This window comes from Pan troglodytes, chromosome 10 (assembly GCF_028858775.2).
Source record: "Pan troglodytes isolate AG18354 chromosome 10, NHGRI_mPanTro3-v2.0_pri, whole genome shotgun sequence".
NCBI lineage: Eukaryota > Metazoa > Chordata > Mammalia > Primates > Hominidae > Pan > Pan troglodytes.
The window spans coordinates 32,227,448-32,248,399 of record NC_072408.2 but is presented as its reverse complement, the minus strand read 5'-3'; the positions used below and the strand labels follow the sequence as shown (position 1 = coordinate 32,248,399).

The 20,952-nt window shown below is 38.5% G+C and overlaps 1 protein-coding gene across 5 annotated transcripts in view; it reads left to right on the top strand.

Annotated features, from left to right (window-relative positions):
* The window catches only part of RXYLT1 (ribitol xylosyltransferase 1), a 29,962-nt gene extending 9,646 nt beyond the window's left edge, over positions 1 to 20,316 (top strand). For 3 of the 5 annotated variants that reach the window (XM_063786402.1, XM_063786403.1, XM_063786404.1), the window contains exons 5-7: positions 12,930 to 13,244; positions 16,069 to 16,239; positions 19,505 to 19,934. In XM_063786402.1, coding sequence (XP_063642472.1) covers positions 12,930 to 13,244; positions 16,069 to 16,239; positions 19,505 to 19,922 — 904 coding nt within the window. In that variant the 3' untranslated portion in view covers positions 19,923 to 19,934. Of the gene's footprint in view, positions 1 to 12,929; positions 13,245 to 16,068; positions 16,240 to 19,504 lie in introns of all 5 variants that reach the window. The other 2 variants (XM_509188.8, XM_009424987.5) reach the window with 1 other exon arrangement.
* Positions 20,317 to 20,952: the final 636 nt, after the last annotated feature.

Sequence of the window (20,952 nt, the reverse complement as noted above, 5' to 3'; positions counted from 1 at the left end):
ATTGTGGGAGCTACAGTTCAAGATGAGATTTGGGTGGGGACACAGCCAAACCATATCACCATCTCATAGTGAGCACATGCTGTTGGAAAATGGTACCAATAGAATTGCTTGACTGGGGATCACCACAAACTTTCAATTTGTAAAAAACTCTTTATTTGCAAAGTACAATAAAGTGAAGCACAATAAAATAAGGTGTGCTGGTATTACGGCCAAAGAGTAATACCGTTTCCTCTTAGGATTTAAGAGAACTATATTCAAGAAAGGTCACCATTGTATGAGATTTTTTTAAACAGCTTATTAAAGTGTTAGGTTCATGAAAAGTAGCGTACATAATTTATCCAAAATTAATAAACTTTTATGCAATTGTAAGTCTTGAGTTGAATCAACTACATGGGTACTAACTTAAGTGTTTCCACACATTCACCATCCTTATTTGACCAAAAGTGAATCAGAAGTAACGGCTCACCTTGAAGATATTAGAAGAATTTGTAAGTACTGTTAAGATACTTGTTGAAAATAAGTGTAAATATACTTTGTTTAAATAAACAAACGAGCTTATATCATTTAATTGTAGCCTCGAGACAATTCTAAGACAGAAGTAGAAAGGATATCATCAGTGTTGCAGGGCTCATCAGGCTCAGGAATGCTGATTTTCATCAACACATAGGCCCAAAGAATGAATTCCAGCATACCAAATAAATGATATAGAATGGAAAGAGAGCTGTCAGTCAGGCCATGTGTTTGTATTGGTTTGACTGACACATTCTTTCCATACAGGCAGGCTACAATTGATAACCAATTATTGAGGGTTGATTACATAATGGAACCATGTTATGGGATTTAATTATATGTAGTGCTTTTAACTCTGTTTCAGAAAGAAAGACAGAAATATGACTCCTTTTTCACCACTGAATCGGTAACATCATCCATAGGCTGTGCTCAGAATATGAACGCATGAATACATACAAGGCAAACTGAACTTCTGGATGAGCCTGATGAAGCCCTGTCACCTCTGGGCAGTGTAGCATGTGACTCAGTTATTGAGAGTACAGACTCTGGAGCCAGACTATCTTAGTTCAAATTCTTTTATTTTTTTCAGACAGAGTCTTGCTCTGTCACCCAGGCTGGAGTGCAGTGGCGCAATCTCGGCTCACTGCAACCTCCACCTCCCGGGTTCAAACGATTCTCCTGCCTCAGCCTCCTGAGTAGCTGGGATTACAGGCACCCATCACCACGCCCGACTAACTGACCTCATGATCCACCTGCCTTGGCCTCCAAAAGTGCTGGGATTACAGGTGTGAGCCACCGCGCCTGGCCTAGTTCAAATTCTTGTTCTATTACTTTGCTGTCTGACCTTGGGCAAGTTTCTTAACCTCTCTGTTTCAGTTTCCTCACATTTAAGGCAAGTAGTAGTTCATATTTCACAGGATTATTCCAAAGATTAAATGTGTTAATAAATTACAGGGCTTAGAATAGTATCTAACACACAGTAATCACTATAGAAGTCTTGTTGCTATTTTATTTTAGTGTTCCTTAACTAAGTACTGCAACATCTTCCTACAAGCAGTTCTCCTTTTTCTGTTTCCATTACTGTCTCTTACCCCTCCATCATGTACCTGCCCACAAATGCCTTATTGATACATTCTTTATATTAATATGTTCAATTAAGTTTTAAGCTAGCCTGAGACCCATTCTGTCTCTTGAAGGAACTTTGCCTACCACTACTCATAGCCATCATATGTTGATTTATAGTTTAATCTCATAGGACAATTTTATTTTTAATTTCTTAAGAGGAACCTTGATTCTGCTCATCGTGACTTTTGCTCATCCCCCAAAGACTGCCTTCAGAATCCTATCATTTCTATGTATAGTCATTACCACAGGCTATATAAATGTCTACCCATTTGGTAAAACAAAAGGTAGATCATAAATTATTAATTGTTATCAAGATTCGATTATAACATCTTCAGTGAGCATCTGCTACTTATGAAAGAGTTGAACTTATTTCCAAAGATCATGATAGAATAAAACATGTCAGATGGCATTTTTAGAATTTCCAGACTACTTTTGTAAGAAGTTAGCTCACTATGAATGAAAGCATTTATAGATAACGTTAATGGTTACTGACATGACATTTATTTAGGTCAAATGCTGGAGCATAAATCAATGGAGATCCCAAATAAAATTTTCATTGGTAAACAAAGACAAAACAGTTTTTCAGAATGCCACATTTATTCTTTTAATGTTAAAATATCCTTTAAAAAATAGTAGTGATAGTGATGGCCCATGCTTATAAAGAGCTTACTATGCGCCAAACAGTTCTATACATTTAATAACTTTTAGTTTGTTTAATCCTTACCACAACCCTATGAAGTATCATTGTTTACATTTTGCAAGTTAGGAAACTAAGACAAAAGAGATTAAATAACTTCCCCACAACTGCAAACTAGTAATTATAACAAATAACATCTAACATTTACATAGCTCTTACTATGTGTGAGACACTATTCTCAGTGCTCACAAGCATCCATGAGGCAGGTACTGTGCTTACCTCGTTTGAGCACTGAAAGGCTAAGTACCTGGCCTAAGGTTACATACTTCTAATTAGTGGGTAAAGCCAAAAGTCAAGCACTACACTCTTGACTAAGGGACTATTTTGAGTAAGAGGCAGCCAGGGGATTTTTATTTTTAATGTCTTAAGAAGTTGGTGATTCTGTATTGGTCCCTAAAGATCATTTTCAGTTTTTTGTAGTAAATGGAATCTTGAAATCTAAGAACTGATGAGCTAAGCAGTGTCCTAGAGTAGCAACTCTGAGTTCACACCTTATCCAGTGTAATATTAGAAACCTTGTTTTAAAAATGCACTATTTTGATATATTTTTGGTTTGACAGAAGACAGCTGCTGAAACTCTTTCTCTCTCATCACTCCTGTTCAGCCGATGTCTCACCCAAGCCCATGTAGTCAACATAAAGAAATGAGAAATTGCCAGCTCTTGGCTGTTATGCTTCTTCAAAGATTAATGAGCATTCAGGCTGCTTAGAAGGCATCCAGCTGTGGGTGAGATTGGCTTCCAGCCTGGCAGAGTAAACACTGAGGCCCACAGTCTTGTCCCAGCTCTGCTGCTGGCATGCTATGAGATTTCCCAGCCATCTGGGGTCTTATTGTCTTATTTTAAAATGGAAAGAATCCTGAGTCAACAGCAACATATGAAGTGGTTGCTGTGTTCCAGGGGCTTTTACAGATATTAGCTCAGTGAATTTTAATCCTCAGAACCACCCTGTGCAGCTGGTGGTATTACTCCCATTTTGCAATGAAAACCTTGATGTTCTGAGAGATTAAATGACTAGTAAAGATGGGATTGAACCATGGTCCTCCCTTTAACATGATAGATTAGTCCACATCATCTACAAGTCACCTCCAATATTAAGTATATTCAATTCTATAATTTCATGTTGAATTCTTTTTAAGAGATGGGGGTCTTGCTATGTTGCCCAGACTGGAGTGTGGTGACTGTTCACAGACAAGATCATAGCATACTACAGCCTCTAACTCCTGGGCTCAAGAGATCCTCCTGCCCCAGCCTTCTGAGTAGCTGGGAATATAGGTATGCAGCACTGGCCCGGCATCATTCTGAATTCTTAAATGGGGTCATTTTTAGAAATTCTTATCTATGCTTTGGGTCTAGACTTTTTTTCCTAATCTGCTACAACCCAGTTATAACCTCATCTTGACTTTTAAATGTTTTTAGATTTTAATATCCTCTTTATAGTAATTTAATTACAATTTTGCCATAATCTCTGTTAACTATGATTTAACTTTTGCACATCTAATGTGCCCAATTCTTGATTATCTTTTAATGTTTTTAATTTTTTTAATCGTGTGATTTTTCAGGGTTATGTTTACTACTTAGTGAATTTTAGGCACAGGGTGCACAGTGCATGTATATACTTGAAGGGTTCTCTGATGCTTTTGCTTACACAAACTAAATTAATAGCCCCCCTTCTGCTATACTCATAATTATGAAAAAAAGAGTGAAGTGCTGGAATAAAAGCATACCTGATGCATGAAATTATAATAGAAGCAAATAAAAAAGAAAACTTTTTCTCCCCTAAATTAATATATAATATTTCTACAATAGAAATTCATCTCTTGGTGATACATTTAGGAGATTTTATATACTTAGGAAACTAAAATTGCCTTTAGCTACAGGTAAGCTGCCTAAATAGTAGTAGAAATGGAGAGAAGTGGGGTGAAAAACAAATATTTATGACCAAAAGGAATAAAAACTTAGCTGTCTTTGAAAAGATAAATTTGATTCACATAGGATAGTATTATATTATTTTCTCTTCAGAACACAATTTGTCATAGAATGGATCATAGTCTGAATGAACACTGAATAATTTTTTTAGGTTAATTGCCCTTACCTAAAAAGAACTTTGGGATACATAAAAATTAGGACATCAAGTAAACAACTTCTTACAATACTGAAGCCTACTTAATAAGAGAAATGCCGTTGCTTGAATCAGCCATCGGCCGATGACTCATCTCTTAAAATAGGCCTCAACTACCAAGCAAAGAGATCCTTGCTTGGAGGGTTATGTATAATATAAGAGAAAGGAGGTTGCCATCTTGTAGCCTTTAAGTGATAACTTTTCGTGTTACTGGTACACTCCAGTAGGATTCTCTGGGGCCAGCTAAATCCACCTGGCATGAATTTCAAAATGCCCCATCATAAGGTAGTCTATTCACCGTTGGAGGTCTAGCCCTTACTCCCATTTCCTCTCTCTATTGATGTGTAGCTGTTGTAGGACACTCAGATCTCTATTATAGTCCACTGTGGTCTGTTCATTACCCAAGGAAATGGTTTCTCCACAGTTCTTGTTCTCAGTTTCTTACTAAGTTGTCAGTCACATTGCTTAAAACTTTGACCACCAAAATATCATTGCTCCCTAGCTTTGGAAAATGTATTTATAATTCTTCAAAAATTAAAATATTAAATAAATTGAGAGATCCATTAATTCCTTTCTACCAAATAATTGTTGAGCACCTCCTAATGTTTAATTTCTCCTTTCCTCCTTCCTAGTCTACGGAAATGGGCATTAGTGTCTCCTTGCAAACTCAGACAAACTAATAGCTGAAGGGGGTAGTGGATTTATTTATAAAGTTATTAATTTATGTACTGCTTGGAGCAACAAAAGTAATATCTTATTCCTAAAGGGCCTTTCGACCGGGCATGGTGGCTCACTCCCATAATCCCAGCACTTTGGGAGGCCAAGGCAGCAGGATCACTTGAGCCTAGGAGTTTGAGGTCAGCCTGGGCAACATAGTGAAACCCCATGATTTTTCATTTAAAAAAAAAATTAAAAATAAAACAGAGGGGCTTTCCATAGTTTTCATTGTAGTAGAATAAATAAATATCTAATTTGTCAGCAAAATATGTGAAAGCAAGATCTTATGATAACCTCACCTGGGAAGTAAGAAATATATGTATTTTGGTATGTTAGTGTATGGGTGACAGAACAAGCTGCAGAGGAGACTAATAATTTATTTTTAAAATATCAAAATATAGGCTGGGCATGGTAGCTCCCGCCTGTAATCCCAGCACTTTGGGAGGCCAAAGCAGGCAGATCGTTTTGAGCTCAGGAGTTTGAGACCAGCCTAGGCAACATGGCGAAACTGTATCTCTACAAAAAACACAAAAATTAGCACCTGTCGTCCCAGGTACTTGCGGGGCTGAGGTGGAAGGATAGCTTGAGCCTGGGAGGTCAAGGCTGCAAGTGAGCTGTGATCACGTGACTGCATTCCTGCCTGGGCGACAGTGAGACCCTGTGTCAAAAAAAAAAAAAAAGAAGAAGAAGAAGAAGAAGGGCCAGGCATAGTGGCTCACACCTGGAATCCCAGCAGTTTGGGAGGCTGAAGTAGGAGGATTGCTTGAGCCCAGGAATTCAAGACCAGCCTAGGAAATATGGTGAAACCTTGTCTCTACAAAAAACAGAAAAACTTTGTGCGTGGCAGCACAAACCTGTAGTCCCAGCTACTAGGGAGGATCACCTGAGCCTGCGAGGTCAAGGCTGCAGTGAGCCCAGATCACACCACTGCACTCCAGCCAGTGACAGAGCAAGACCCTGTCTCAAAAAAAAAAAAAAAAAGTATTAAAATATAAAAGTTAGGCTATTTCTGTGTTTATAACACCTTTCCTTAATGAGAGGTGAATTTATAGGCTGTGTCATTCAAAATGTATAATAATTGAACCCAATATTAAATATAACACCAGACTCATTTCTCCTCTATTTGAGCATTTATCTCTATGAACTTTAATCTATAGCCATTTAAACTGCTAATATTTAAATATACCCAAATTATTTCCTGTAAAATTATGGGAAATTATTGTTTTTTAATGTTTTAATTTTTTAACTTGTTCTTTTTGAAATAATTTTAGACTTAACAAAAATATTGCAAAAATGGTACCAAAAAAATCCATTATACCTTTCATCCAGATTCCTCAAATGCTAACATCTTACATAATTACCGTATAATTATTTTTTTCAGGAAAATAACATTGATACAAAACTGTTATCTAATTTACAGATACACACATTCCCACTACTGTCCATTTTCTGGCCCAGTTTCCAATCCAGAATCACACGGTGTGCTTGGTTTCATATCTCTGGCTTCAGCCAGTCTGTGACAGTTTCTCAGTCTTTGTTGACCTTGTGACTTATGAAGAGTACTGCCCATGTATTTTGTAGAACGTCCTTTAGTTTGGGTTTGTCTGATGTTTCCTTACAGTTCAGTTCAGGTTATGTATTTTGGTTCCGAATACCTCAGAAACAACATCGTGTCATCCTCAGTGTGTCATATTTGTTCCCGTTACTGATTATGTTAACTTTGATCACTTGGCTAAGGTGCAGTCTGCCTAGTTTGTTCACTGTAAAGTTACTGTTTTTTTCCATTGTGATATTTACTAGGAGATTCTCTGGGACCATGTAGATAACCTGTTTTTCAATATGATTACAAGGTCCCACAGTATCTCCCTTTCACCCACAAATGTTAGCATCCATATAAATACCCAAAGACAAATAAAGAGATAAATGCCATTCATTGAATCAGTCATCAGCTGGTTATTCATCTCTTAAATTAGGCCTCATCTTCAGAGCAAGGAGTAAAATGTTTAGTAGTCTTAAATGTTTTGATTTCAAGAAACAAAAGTAAAAGGAGCACATCATTTGAATATGATGTATTATTTTGGAACAAAGAATTAAATTGTTTGTTATATGCAAATAAATACATAAAAAACAACCAAGAAAACCTCATAAAAATCCCCAGAATCACTGGATAAAAATTTAAAAATAAAGAAAGTGCAATCCCAATAAGACTTTAATGTTGACCATTCATTAGGAAAAAAGCCTACTGCAATAGTCCTGTCGATAAAAAAAGAAGAAATTGAGAAAATAAAAAAGCCAACTATTAGAAAAATTTAGGGCCTAAAGAAAATTATATTTCTTTTTCTTTTCTTTTTTTTTTTTTTTTTGAGACAGAGTCTTGCTCTGTCATCCAGGCTGGAGAGCAGTGGCACGATCTTGGCTCACTGCAACCTCCACCTCCTAGGTTCAAGCAATTCTCCTGCCTCAGCCTCCCAAGTAGCTGGGATTACAGGCACCTGCCACCATGCCCAGCTAATTTTTGTATTTTTAGTAGAAATGGGGTTTCACCATGTTGGCCAGGCTGGTCTCGAACTCCTGACCTCAGGTGATCCACCTGCCTCAGCCTCCCAACGTGCTGGGATTACAGGCATGAGCCACCATGCCCAGCCTCATAAATTATTTTCATGCCATATAGAAAGCATAATGATAAGAATATGCATACTCTACCATGTTTATTGTTATGGAAATACAGAAGAAAGGCAATTAACTCAATCTAAGTAGAGTTAGGAGTGTGGGGCCTATCAACAAATGTTTTCTAAAGGAGGTGATAGCTGAGCAGTCTTTAAAATGAGTAGAAGTTAGCAAGGCAGAAAAAAGATTATATTCCCAGCAGAAGTGACATCAGAGGTTCATAAGTGATAAACTTGGGTTTATGCATGGAATTGCAAACCAATCAATATTCCTAGAGCATGAAGAAAAGGTAAGGTAGCTGAGATGGGGAGGATTGAGCAAGGGCCAGATCATGGTGGGCCTTGTATGTACCACATTAAGGCTCTTGGACTTTATTCTAGGGTAGTGAAAAGCAATTGAGGAAGATTAAGCAGGATAGTGGTATTGTCATGTGTTTATGTGTGTAGATTTCTCTAGCAGCCATGGGGGAAAGTGATTTGAAGGAGACAGCTGGGTGCAGGCAGACCAAGTAGGAGATTGGAAGTATCCCACAGAGATAAAACTAATGGATGAAATAGGGAAGTGGTAGTGGGTCAGAGCCAGGGACAAATTTGAGAAATATTTAGGAGCAAAATGGTCGGAATTTAGGGATTAATTAGATGGGAAGATGAGAGAGGGAAACAAATCTGACAAGTCCCTAGTTTCTAGTTTGCATGAGTAGGTAGCTAATGTGACACAAAAATAGAAAATACAGAAATAGCAGATTTGTCCACTCTTCTCTAGCCCACCACCCAACATCTACCTATCTCCTCTTTCTCAGCAGACAACCCTGCCTCCTCTTTCATCAGGAAAATTGAGGACATCATAATTATCTCTCTTAACTAGCTGCTGTAACATGTACCTACTCTCTTATCTGGTCCCTCACCCATCCTTATCTCTTTCCAAGCTCTCAAACATTGAGTGATCTTTCCTGGCTCAAGGTTAAAGCCCACCACCTGTGCATCCCACCTGCTTCCAGGACCTTGTTCCATGCATTACTTTCTTGCTTTCCTTTATTCTCCACTTCATTCATTATTGCTTTATCACCTTCTCTTCAAAACTTTCAGAATCCTTGTCTATACTCACTGTAATCACTTCCTTACTTCTCAACCCATTGCAGTTTGACTAACAAACTTTCCAACACACATATGTACATACATACATACAACCCAGGTATCTGAATCTAATGAAATTTTTTGGGCCCTTAAAGTTTCTTCTTTTAGATCTGTGGTTCCTTGACGGAGGCACTGTGGGACATCACAAAATATTTTAAATATTTATGGGAAACACTGATACTTGATATCTTTCAGGCCCTATGCAAACTGCAAGTTCAAAGCAGTACAGTTTCAACATTAGATTACCCTGCATTTATTTGAACAATATCAGGACTTTGTGAAGCTGGGTTTTCCATGGTTGCCGTGATAAAATGCATGCACTGCACAAAAATCAGTGTGGAACAGGAAATGACACTGACAGTGTCCACTGATTCCAAGGTTTGAGAAGTTCTATGGTGCTCAACAGGTGCACACATGCTATTAAATATTTGTGATTAGTTAAGAATGAAATAGGAATATGATTTTTTCTTTCAGTGTCTGTGTATTTTTTTAAGTCACTTTTTTTTTTTTTTTTTTTGAGACGGAGTCTCGCTCTGTCGCCCAGGCTGGAGTGCAGTGGCGCGATCTCGGCTCACTGCAAGCTCCGCCTCCCGGGTTCACGCCATTCTCCTGCCTCAGCCTCCCGAGTAGCTGGGACTACAGGCGCCCGCCACCATGCCCGGCTAATTTTTTGTATTTTTAGTAGAGACGGGGTTTCACCGTGTTAGCCAGGATGGTCTCGATCTCCTGACCTCGTGATCCGCCCGCCTCGGCCTCCCAAAGTGCTGGGATTACAGGCGTGAGCCACCGCGCCCGGCCTAAGTCACTTTTAAGCTGTTAGGACATAGATACTTACTAGGTTGTTTAGACCTAATGACTTTAAAAATTGAACTGTTAAGCATTTCTTTTAGCTTGGGAGACACTGAAAAATTTACAGGAACACTAAAGGTGCTGAGAACCTCTGACCTACACCTTGGCTTCCCAGTATTGACCCCATGGCTTTCACCATTACCAAAACACAGGGAGTTGTGGACATCCAAGACCAAGACAGTATAAATGTGCCCTTGAATGAATCATACTTCATTTTGTTAATTTGTGTGGATCACTAAAATTAGAAAGATATTCCTTTCACATGAAAGTTACATTTGAGAATAGCTTCATATATTTTATTTTAATACATTGACTAAAACCTACTTTGTTTTTCTTTTTCTTTTTTTTTTTTTTGAGACAACATTTCATTGTTACCCAGGCTGAAGTGCAGTGGCGTGATCTCAGCTCACTGCAGCCTTGACTTCCTGGGCTCAAGTGATCCTCCTGCCTCAGCCTGCTGAGTAGCTGCACCACCATGCCCACCATGCCCAGCTAATTTTTGTATTTTTTGTAGAGATGGGTTTTCACCATATTGTGTAGGCTGGTCTCGAACTCCTGGACTCAAGCGATCTGCCTACCTCAGTCAACTAAAGTGCTGGGATTACAGGCATGAGCCACCACACCCAGCTGTATGGCACTCTAAAATTGTTTGGGCACATGATATATATGGACTTAATGTCAAATAACCAAATTTGAGTCTGATCTGTACCATTTCCTATCTAGTGTCAGCTAGCTTTATGCAAGTCATAGAACCTCTCTCAAGATTTCCTTTTTTTTCCTTCATAAAATTGGCCTAACATGGGGAAGGAGGACTGGAAAACTTTCTCATGCTCTTAAGAATTATACCTGCTTATATTTCTAAAAGAGAAATACAAAGTATTCGTATGCTACCAATAATAAATATTTTAAACATACCATAATTATCATCATCGCTAGTTTTTCTAGCCCCTCAGATTCTGCATATTGTCTTAAATTACTAGGTTATCACTGAATCATTAGTCATTGCCAGTGCTAGATACTGTCCAAGGCAAACATAGTCCTGGTCCCTGTATGTTATATAATTTTAGAATAATGTCATATAAATCATATGGTACATGCACACATAGTAAAATATATTTTTAGGTTTTGTGTTTTAACTAATATCTGTTTAGTATTTGTTAACCATGGTGTTATGGAAAAACTTAAGCTCTGAAGTGAGACAGAGCTTGGTTGAGAACTCAGCATTGCCATTACAAGCTGACAGCTAAAGTGCAGTTTCACAAATGCCAATGAGAGAATAATGAACTCCTCAGAGTTGTTGGGGGGGTTAATGATGACCCATGCAAAGTGCTTATGTATCATGTATATAAAAGGCGTTGAACAAATGTTTTTATCCCCAGCAGTAAGAAGCAATGAAAGTAGGCTTTGGGTATATTTATGCTGAAAATTAGATTCTATCAGGATATAAAGAAATGGTTTAAGCAAGTTGTAAAGAATCTAGGATAAGAGTGACTAATTTTAAGTTGAATTAAATGGTACTTGTTCTATTTAATACATACTAGTGAAAATATTTCAATGGTACTGGTTGTTCTAGGCAGCACTTAATATGAAAAAAATGAGTTATGATACATGTCTATTCCTTTAATGAAAACTTTTTAAAAATACAGTTAAAAAGAGAGTAGGCTGAGCACAGTGGCTCATACCTGTAATCCCAGCACTTTGGAAGGCCAAGGCAGGTGAATCACTTGAGGTCAGGAGTTCAAGACCAGCCTGGCCAACATGGCAAAACCCTGTCTCTACTAAAAATACAAAAATTAGTTGGGCATGGTGGCACGCACCTGCAGTCCCAGCTACTCAGGAGCTGAGGCACAAGAATTGCTTGAACCCAGGAGGCAGAGGCTGCTGTGAGCTGAGATCATGCCACAGCACTCCAGCCTGGGCAACAGAGTGAGACTCTGTCTCAAAAAAAAAAAAAAAATGGTAATACAACACATTCCCATTTACTCACCATTCAAAACTAACAAATTTCAGCTCTCTGTCATATTTGCTTCAGATATTTAATTTTCCTGTTAAAAAAATTAAATACTTTCAATAAGGGTAAAGCTCCCTTTGTACTGTTTTCTAGTCCCTTTCACCTTCCTTCCTCCTCAGATACAATCGCTATCATAAATTTGATGTGGATCCTCCCATTCAAATTTTTATATTTATACTGATCCTAAATATATATGCGTAAATAATTTTTATGACTATACTTTCAAGTTTGTGTATATTTTGTGAGTGTCCTAATCCTTGCTTTTTTTAACATTATATTTTTGAGATATAACATTCATGGAATGTTTATAATGCCATTCTTCGTTTCCTAATTTGTCAGCACTTTCTCATCCATTGAGTCAGATGAAGAGTGTAATAGCAGCTCACACCATAAAAGGGTTGAGAACTACTGACTTTAAATACCTTTCTGGTTTGAACTATGCCATTATTTTACAGAGTTCCATGCTATTCAATTATATTTCTTTGCTTAAGAGTTTAAATTCTAGCCAGCATTTATTTTCAGTGTGGTTAAAACAACAACAGAAAAAAAGGTCAGTCATGGTGGTTCACACCTGTAATCCCAGGACTTTGGGAGACTGAGGTAGGTGGATTGCTTCAGCCAAGGAGTTCAAGACCAGCATGAGCAACATGGTGAAACCCCATCTCTACAAAAAAATACAAAAAATTACCTGCGTGTAGTGGTGCACACCTGTAGTCCCAGCTACTCGGGAGGCTGAGGTGGGAGGATCACCTGAGCCAGGGAAGTTGAGGCTGCAGTGAGCCAAGACTGCACCACTGCACTCCAGCCTGGGCCACAAGAGTTGAGACCCTGCCTCAAAAAAAAAAAAAAAAAAAAAAAAAATCACATTTTGTATTATCATATGCAAATTGATCTGCCTACAACCAAAGCTTACCATTAATCTACAGCTATGCCCCATCATTCAAACTTGTTCAAAAGATTGTATTATAGAAATTTTACTTCTAGATAGAATATGGATTAAATCTCATTGTAGATTTTGTATAAAATGATGAATTTCTGATACCACATACCTTTGTTCAGGCTTTGTTTGTCTCTTGTTTTTGTTGTGTTGTTTTTAACAGCTTCATCACTGGTCCAGCTGTAATACCAGGGTACTTCTCCGTTGATGTGAATAATGTGGTACTCATTTTAAATGGAAGAGAAAAAGCAAAGATCTTTTATGCCACCCAGTGGTTACTTTATGCACAAAATTTAGTGCAAATTCAAAAACTCCAGCATCTTGCTGTTGTTTTGCTCGGAAATGAACATTGTGATAATGAGTGGATAAACCCATTCCTCAAAAGAAATGGAGGCTTCGTGGAGCTGCTTTTCATAATATATGACAGCCCCTGGATTAATGACGTGGATGTTTTTCAGTGGCCTTTAGGAGTAGCAACGTAAGTACAAAATATGATTAAACATTTTTAGGCCCTAACACTTGAATTTCTGAACCAGGAAGACTTATTCAAAATTGTAATAAATTTAGTTCTTCTGGGATTATTGAGGCCAGGTACAGTCTTTCTCAGAGATAAAAATAGGGTGTGGTCCATCCTTCAATAACAATTATGATGTTTTTAAGAGTATTTTATTCTTTAATGAGGAGATGAGTTACTTTTTTTCTTTTAAAACCCCAAGGCATAGAATGGATTTTTCAAGCTTATTAGGAGTGCCATAAAAATATATTTAGCAGAGAAATGGCAGATAGATTTTTTTAAAAACAATGATAGTATCTATATAAATTATAGTAAAAAAAGGCAATATTATTATATCAGGAATATACCATACCATTGTGTTTGAGACTGGCTGAATTTATACAAATCCCTTCTATAAAAGGAGGGATTAATTAAATGATAGCTAAGGTTTCTCAAGATACAGTCTTTTAGGCCAGGCGCAGTGGCTTACTGCCTGTAATCCCAGCACTTTGGGAGGCCAACTAGGCAGATTGCTTGAGTCCAGGAGTTCAAGAGCATCCTGGGCAACATGGCAAAACCCTATCTCTACAAAAAAAAAAAAAAAATCAAAAATTATCCGGGCATGGTGACATGGACTCCTGTATGGCGCCTCTAGTCCTAGCTACTCATGAGGTTGAGGTGGGAGGATCACTTAAGCCCAGGAGATGGAGCTGAGATTGTACCACTGCACTCTAGCCTGGGCAACAGAGTGAGATGAGACTGTCTCACCAAAAAAAAAAAAAAAAAAGATATAGTCTTTCTCCAGCTATAAAATGGAAAACATATATTTTTATCTTTCTGTTAATAGGATGTTTTTAATTAAGAGCAAGTTGACTTGAAGATAAGTTGCCACTAGTATATAAACCTCCGGAGAGCAGGGATTTTTGTCTCTTTTGTTCACTGCTCTATCCACAGAGCCTAAAACAGCACCTGCAGAGTAGGCATTCTGTATTTGTTGAGTGGATAAATTATGAAAAATCTCACTGACATGATTTTTGAATCATACATTCATTATTCATCATTCTGTCCCTGGTTGCGGGATGTGGCCTTAGACTGCTGCCTAGTTAGCGACACAGATGTCACTGGCACATCTGTGCCAGTAATGAGATGTATTCCCAAGCCTACTCCTATAACACCCTAACTCAGTAGGTTTGGGGTAAGGCCAGACAAAAAGGTTCTTGTTAAGTAAAGCCAGGTTTAAGACCCTCTTAAAAATCTATTTTTTGAGCAGAGCCTGCATTTGTAAAATGTTTTCATATAGTATAAGATGGAACCTCTTGGTAATCATGGTGTTGTTGCACTAGGCCAGTATATTTCTTATATAGGTCTGTGGTTCTCAACCAGGGGCAATTTTGCCCACTGGGAGGCATTTGGCAGTGTCTGGAGACTTTTTTTTTTTTTTTTTTTTGAGACGAAGTCTTGCTCTGTCACCCCAGCTGGAGTTCAGTGGCACGATCTTGGCTCTCTGCAACCTCTGCCTCCCAGGTTCTAGCCATTCTCCTGCCTCAGCCTCCCAAGTAGCTGGGATTACAGGTGGGCACCACCACTCCTGGCTAATTTTGTATTTTTTGTAGAGAGGGGGTTTCACCATGTTGGCCAGGCTGGTCTCAAATTCCTGACCTCAAGTGATCTGCCTGCCTCGGACTCCCACAGTGCTGAGATTATAGGCATGAGCCACTGTGCCTGGCCTGGAGACATTTTTGATTGTCACAACTGGAGGAAAGAGGTTGTCACAACTGGTATCTAGCAGATAGAGCCCAGGGATGCAGCTGAACACCCCACAATGTATAGGACAGCCTCCACAAGAAAAAATTAACCCAAAATGTCAGTAATGCTGAGGCTAAGAAACCCTGTTATATACGAACTATTAGGTAAAATTTTGTTCTCGTGTGAAAGTTACATTTCAGGTACACAGTTTAATCCCTGGTATTTCCAAATGCTCATAAAAATAGGTAACTTTTCCTGTATGGCATACCATGGTTTTATCTGTCAGTTTGTTTTAATCTACTTGAAAAGCCCTTGGGATTAATTTTTCAGAGCCCTTTGCAATAGCAAAATATATAATCTTTCCTTTTTTTTAATTGACAAATAGTAATGGTATATGATAATGGGGTACAAATGATGTTTTGAAATATATTTACAACGTAGAATGCTTAAATCAGACTAACAAATCCGTAACCTTATATACTTAACAATTTTTGTGGTAAAAACATAAAATCTGCTGTTTTAGCAATTTTGAAATATACAGTGCATTATTATTTATTATAGTCACCCTATTCTGTGTGATAGATCACTAAAGCTTATTCCTCCTGTCCAACTGAAACTTCATACCCTTTGATCAACATCTTCCTTTTCCCCATCCATCTCCCTCCCCTGGAGTATTCTGTAATCTTTTCATCACCTGGTTAAAATGTTGCTTAAATCATGATCATTATGAATAGAGAAGAGTCTTTATACTTTGAAGGTTTTGAATGTAACATGCCTGACAGCTGCAGATGAGTAATGCAAGTTAAAGAATGTCAAAAACAAATAACTTTAGGCACAACATCTCTGTAACACTTTTGTAAGAGATGTCAGTGTGAAATTCAATTTTTTTAAGTCAGTAGATTCAGGGAGTTTTCCAAAGTATGCATGGAAAATTACAATTTGAGATTTAGAAATCACATTTTAAACCTCTTCTGTATACTTCTTGCTACTTAAGAGATTGGGTTATGGGGAATTTTTGCCAATTCTATATCATATGTTAATTCATGTGTATTTATTTTTATAGATACAGGAATTTTCCTGTGGTGGAGGCAAGTTGGTCAATGCTGCATGATGAGAGGCCATATTTATGTAATTTCTTAGGAACGATTTATGAAAATTCATCCAGACAGGCACTAATGAACATTTTGAAAAAAGATGGGAACGATAAGCTTTGTTGGGTTTCAGCAAGAGAACAGTAAGTTCTATGCTTATTTAATTCATTCATTTTGTTCTCCAGTCTGAGAGTTGCTTTATGTAGAAACACAGGTTTCCAAAGAGGCATTGTTAACTCTATTTGTACCAATCTTTCCCCAGAAGATACATTAGTAATTAAAACTGTGAAAAGACTGGGTTGTACACATTTAGAATAGAGAGAACCGCCTATGACTGTAGTCCATCTTGAAGAGGAACACTGGTAACTGTCATTTGCAAATTTCAGTTGTTAGGGTTTCCTCAATAATATTTGTTAGTCACACAGGAGATTATAGATGCTAATGAGATACTTAGGTTCATCACTGAGATGATGTGCAGTGGACCAATTCAGTGTTCCAAGACCGGTGTGCAGGTCTCACAAATTCAGGAATTCAGGAACCTGACACCATCTTCAGGACATGGACCTTGTATTCTTCTGTGAATCCCCAGATCTAACAAAGGACCTTGCACAAAGTAGGCCTAGGATAAATGGTGAGTGGATGAATGGTTGGATAGGGAGACTCAATAGGGTTAAATGTCTTCTTTTATGTAGTAACCAGGAAACAGGTGTTCATGTTGTGAAGGAAGTAAATTTGCAATCATTTATTTTGTTTTTAAATAGACAAATCAAGTTTTCAAATAAAGCATAATGCAGAGTCATCAGGGAAGTAATGCCTTAAAAATGTCCGGTTAGGTCTGGAATTTTACTTTTTAAATTATAGCAGGTACTCTTTATTGCTAATGTAACCATATCATATTCGTTCAGTCAGTGTTTACCAAGCAATTGCTCTATGCCAGAAACTTGTTTACCCACAGTAAATACAGCAGTGAACAAAACAAAGTCCATGCCCTCCTGGCACTTAAATGCTTGTTGGAGGAGACAAGCAAGTAAAATATATTGTGTGTCAGAAGATGATAAATGCCCTGTAAAAAATTAAGCAGAAGAATGGCATAGAAAGAGCTTGGGTGTTGGTGGTGGAGCATTTGCTATTTTGGAATAGCCAAGAAAGGCATTCATTAGAAGGTTACATTTATGCACAGGCCTTAAGAATGTGCATGGGTGAGTCTTGTGTATATTTGGGAGAAGACTATTCCAGACGTAGGGAAGAGCAAAGGCCCTGAGGCAGGCAGGAATGTGCTTACTATGTTACAGGAACAACAGGGCCAGTATGTCTGGAGTGGAATGAATGAGGACAGTGTAAAATAACAAAGGTTATTATGGGAATAATTCTTGTAACTCCTCTCATACCGTTGAGCCAGAGGTTTGAGTAGATGTTTTCCTTGTTTCTCATTGTTGCTTCTAGACTATTCTCCCCTTTCCCTCCCTAATAATCCCAATTTTGAAACTCATGTCAGCAGACAAAACCATCCATCACTCTTACTCTCTGAAATCATGCACTTACCCTTGGGTTTATCCCCCTACTTCTTCGAAGAGTTTAGCTCCTGGTACTCTCTAGCTCTGTCTGACACTACTCTGTTCTCAATTCTTAGTTACTGGCAAATCTACATAGATGGTCTTTCTGTCATTTTGGTCTTTGCAGTTCCTTCACCTCCCCTCCTCCAATAATCTGGGCTTCCACCTGACCTCAGCCATTATCTCTCATGGTTATTTCCTAGACTTTGTCATTACACATACTGCACCTTCTGAACATGATCTCAAGTCCCAGCATCTCTTTCTACAACCACCATCATCTGTCATTCCAGCTCATTCCGTGTAATAATCTGACTCTGACAATTCAGCTGGCACTTAGAATCTATTGTTCCTACTACCCTTTTGTTGTCCTTCACTCCCCTTTCTTCATTTTATTCTTCACCTAACTTAAATTTCATTGTCAATCATAATTGCCTATACCTTCAGCTCCCTAATTCCCTAATCTGGCAAACCATAACTCTGGTTAAATCCAGCTCTCTGCCTACTCCATGCCTGCACCCATGCAACTGCACATAATTGGAGAAAGGTGCTAATTGACCTTTATTTAAACACGTGACTTTGAACCTCCCGTGCCCAGCAGTCTTATATTTCCCTTGTCCATATATTCTCCCACTCTCCTAGAAGGCTGTTTTGTACCTTCTTCTCTCCTACACTCTAACACCTCTGCCTTTCTTACTTTATGACCCTATTGCTTATTTCACTGAGAATAGTCAGGAGAAAGCATCTATCTTTTTTTTTTTTCTTTTGAGACTGAGTTTCACTCTTATTGCCCAGGCTGTAGTGCAGTGACAGGATCTCGGCTCACTGCAACCTCCACCTCCCAGGTTCAAGCGATTCTTCTGCCCCAGCCTCCCGTGTAGCTGGGATTACAGGTGCATGCCATCACGCCCGGCTAATTATTGTATTTAGTAGAGACGGGGTTTTACCTTGTTGGCCAGGTTGGTCTCGAACTCCTGACCTCAGGTGATCCACCCGCCTTGGCCTCATGAAGTGCTGGGATTACAGGCGTGAGCCACCGCACCCAGCCGCGTCTATCTTTCTTTACTGATCTTTCAGTTTCTACCCTTGCCCCTGTACAGTCCATTCTCAACACAATAGCCAGATTGATTCTGATGAAACCTACATCACGTCATGTCACCCCATGATCAAAAGCCTGCATGATGGAGTCCCGTGTGACCATCCAAACTTTATCTTCTGCGCCTGTTCCCTCAGTTACCCTACCTCAGCCACCCTGGCTTCCCCGCAGCTCCTTGAACATGCCAGGCACATGCTGTCTCATGGCCTTCACTCTTGCTTGCTCTTTTATACCGCCAGATCTACGTGGCTTGCTCCTTCATCCCCAACTCTGTGCTCAGATGCTGCCGCAGTGACAGTCCCTCATCACTTATTTAAGATTGCAACCCTACCCCCTTAGAAACTCCTGCTCTACTTACTCCTTTGCTCTTTTCTCACAGTATTCTACCCCATCTAAATAATTTACTGACTTCACTTGGTCACTATCCATCTCCATCACTAGAACTAGAATATATGCTCCATGAGGGCAAGGTAGGGAAGAGAGGACCTAGCACTCCCAAAGTATCGGTTGAATTATTATTATCCATTCAGAAATGTTACGGTGACTCCTAGATTTTATAAATATACAACTGTAAAATGTTCCAATTCTTCAACATTTTAAAGAAATCTATTTGGGCCAGGATTTTGGATATCTCTTATGCCTATCATCTCTGTAAAGTTTCACCATTTCCTGAAACTGATTTTATTAAAAGATAAGGTATTTTTGTTCACAAACTATATACTTAGTAAAGTGAAAACTACAGTTGTTTTTCTGATTTTCTAGCTGGCAGCCTCAGGAAACAAATGAAAGTCTTAAGAATTACCAAGATGCCTTGCTTCAGAGTGATCTCACATTGTGCCCGGTCGGAGTAAACACAGAATGCTATCGAATCTATGAGGCTTGCTCCTATGGCTCCATTCCTGTGGTGGAAGACGTGATGACAGCTGGCAACTGTGGGAATACATCTGTGCACCACGGTGCTCCTCTGCAGTTACTCAAGTCCATGGGTGCTCCCTTTATCTTTATCAAGAACTGGAAGGAACTCCCTGCTGTTTTAGAAAAAGAGAAAACTATAATTTTACAAGAAAAAATTGAAAGAAGAAAAATCTTACTTCAGTGGTATCAGCACTTCAAGACAGAGCTTAAAATGAAATTTACTAATATTTTAGAAAGCTCATTTTTAATGAATAATAAAAGTTAATTATCTTTTTGAGCTAAGATGTGATTTTTAAAATCATTTTGACTACTGGGTGTATAAATGTGTTTGTGTGTGTATGTATTTATAGATGTTCTTTAAGGTACCCTTGAAAACTCTACATTATGTATGCCACATAATGACATTTCAGTCAATCGTAGACTACATATATGATAGTGGTCCCATAAGATTATAATGGAGCTGAAAAATTTCTATCGCCTAGTGATGTCATAGCCTAGTGATGACATATGTATTGCAATACATCACTCACGTGTTTGTGGTGATACTGGTGTAAACAAATCTATTGCACTGCCAGTCAAGTAAAAGTACAGCAATTATGTCCTGTACATAATATTTAATAATGACAATAAATGACTATGTTACTGGTTTGTGTATTTACTATACTATACTTTTTACAATTTGTATTAGTTCTTGCATTGCTATGAATAAATGCCTGAGATTGAGTAATTTATAAAGAAGAGAGGTTTACTTGGCTCACCGTTCAACAGACTGTACAGGAAGCATGAAAACTTCAGGAAACTTACAATCATGGCAGAAAGCGAAGGGGAAGCAGACATGTCTTCACGTGGCCAGAGCAGAGGGAAAAGGGGGTGGGTGCTACACACTTTTAAACAACCAGATCTCACAAGCACTCACTACCAGGAAAGCAGCACCATAGGGGAAATCCACCTCCATGACCCAATCTCCTCCCACCAGGCCCTGCCTCCAACACTGGGGATTACAATTCAACATGAGGTTTGGGTGAGGCACAGATCCAAACCATATCATCATTATTTTCGAGTGTACTGCTTTTACTTATTAAAAAAAAAAAAAAAAAGTTAAACAGCCTCAGGCAGATCCTTCAGGAGGTATCCAGAAGAAGAAGCCATTGCTATCAGGAGATGGCAGCTCCATGCCTATTATTGCCCCTGAAGGCCTTGTGGTGGGGTGAGATGTGGAGGTGGAAGACAGTGATGTTAATGATTCTTACTCTGTCTAGGCTTAAGCTAATGCGGGTGTTTGTGTCTTCATTTTT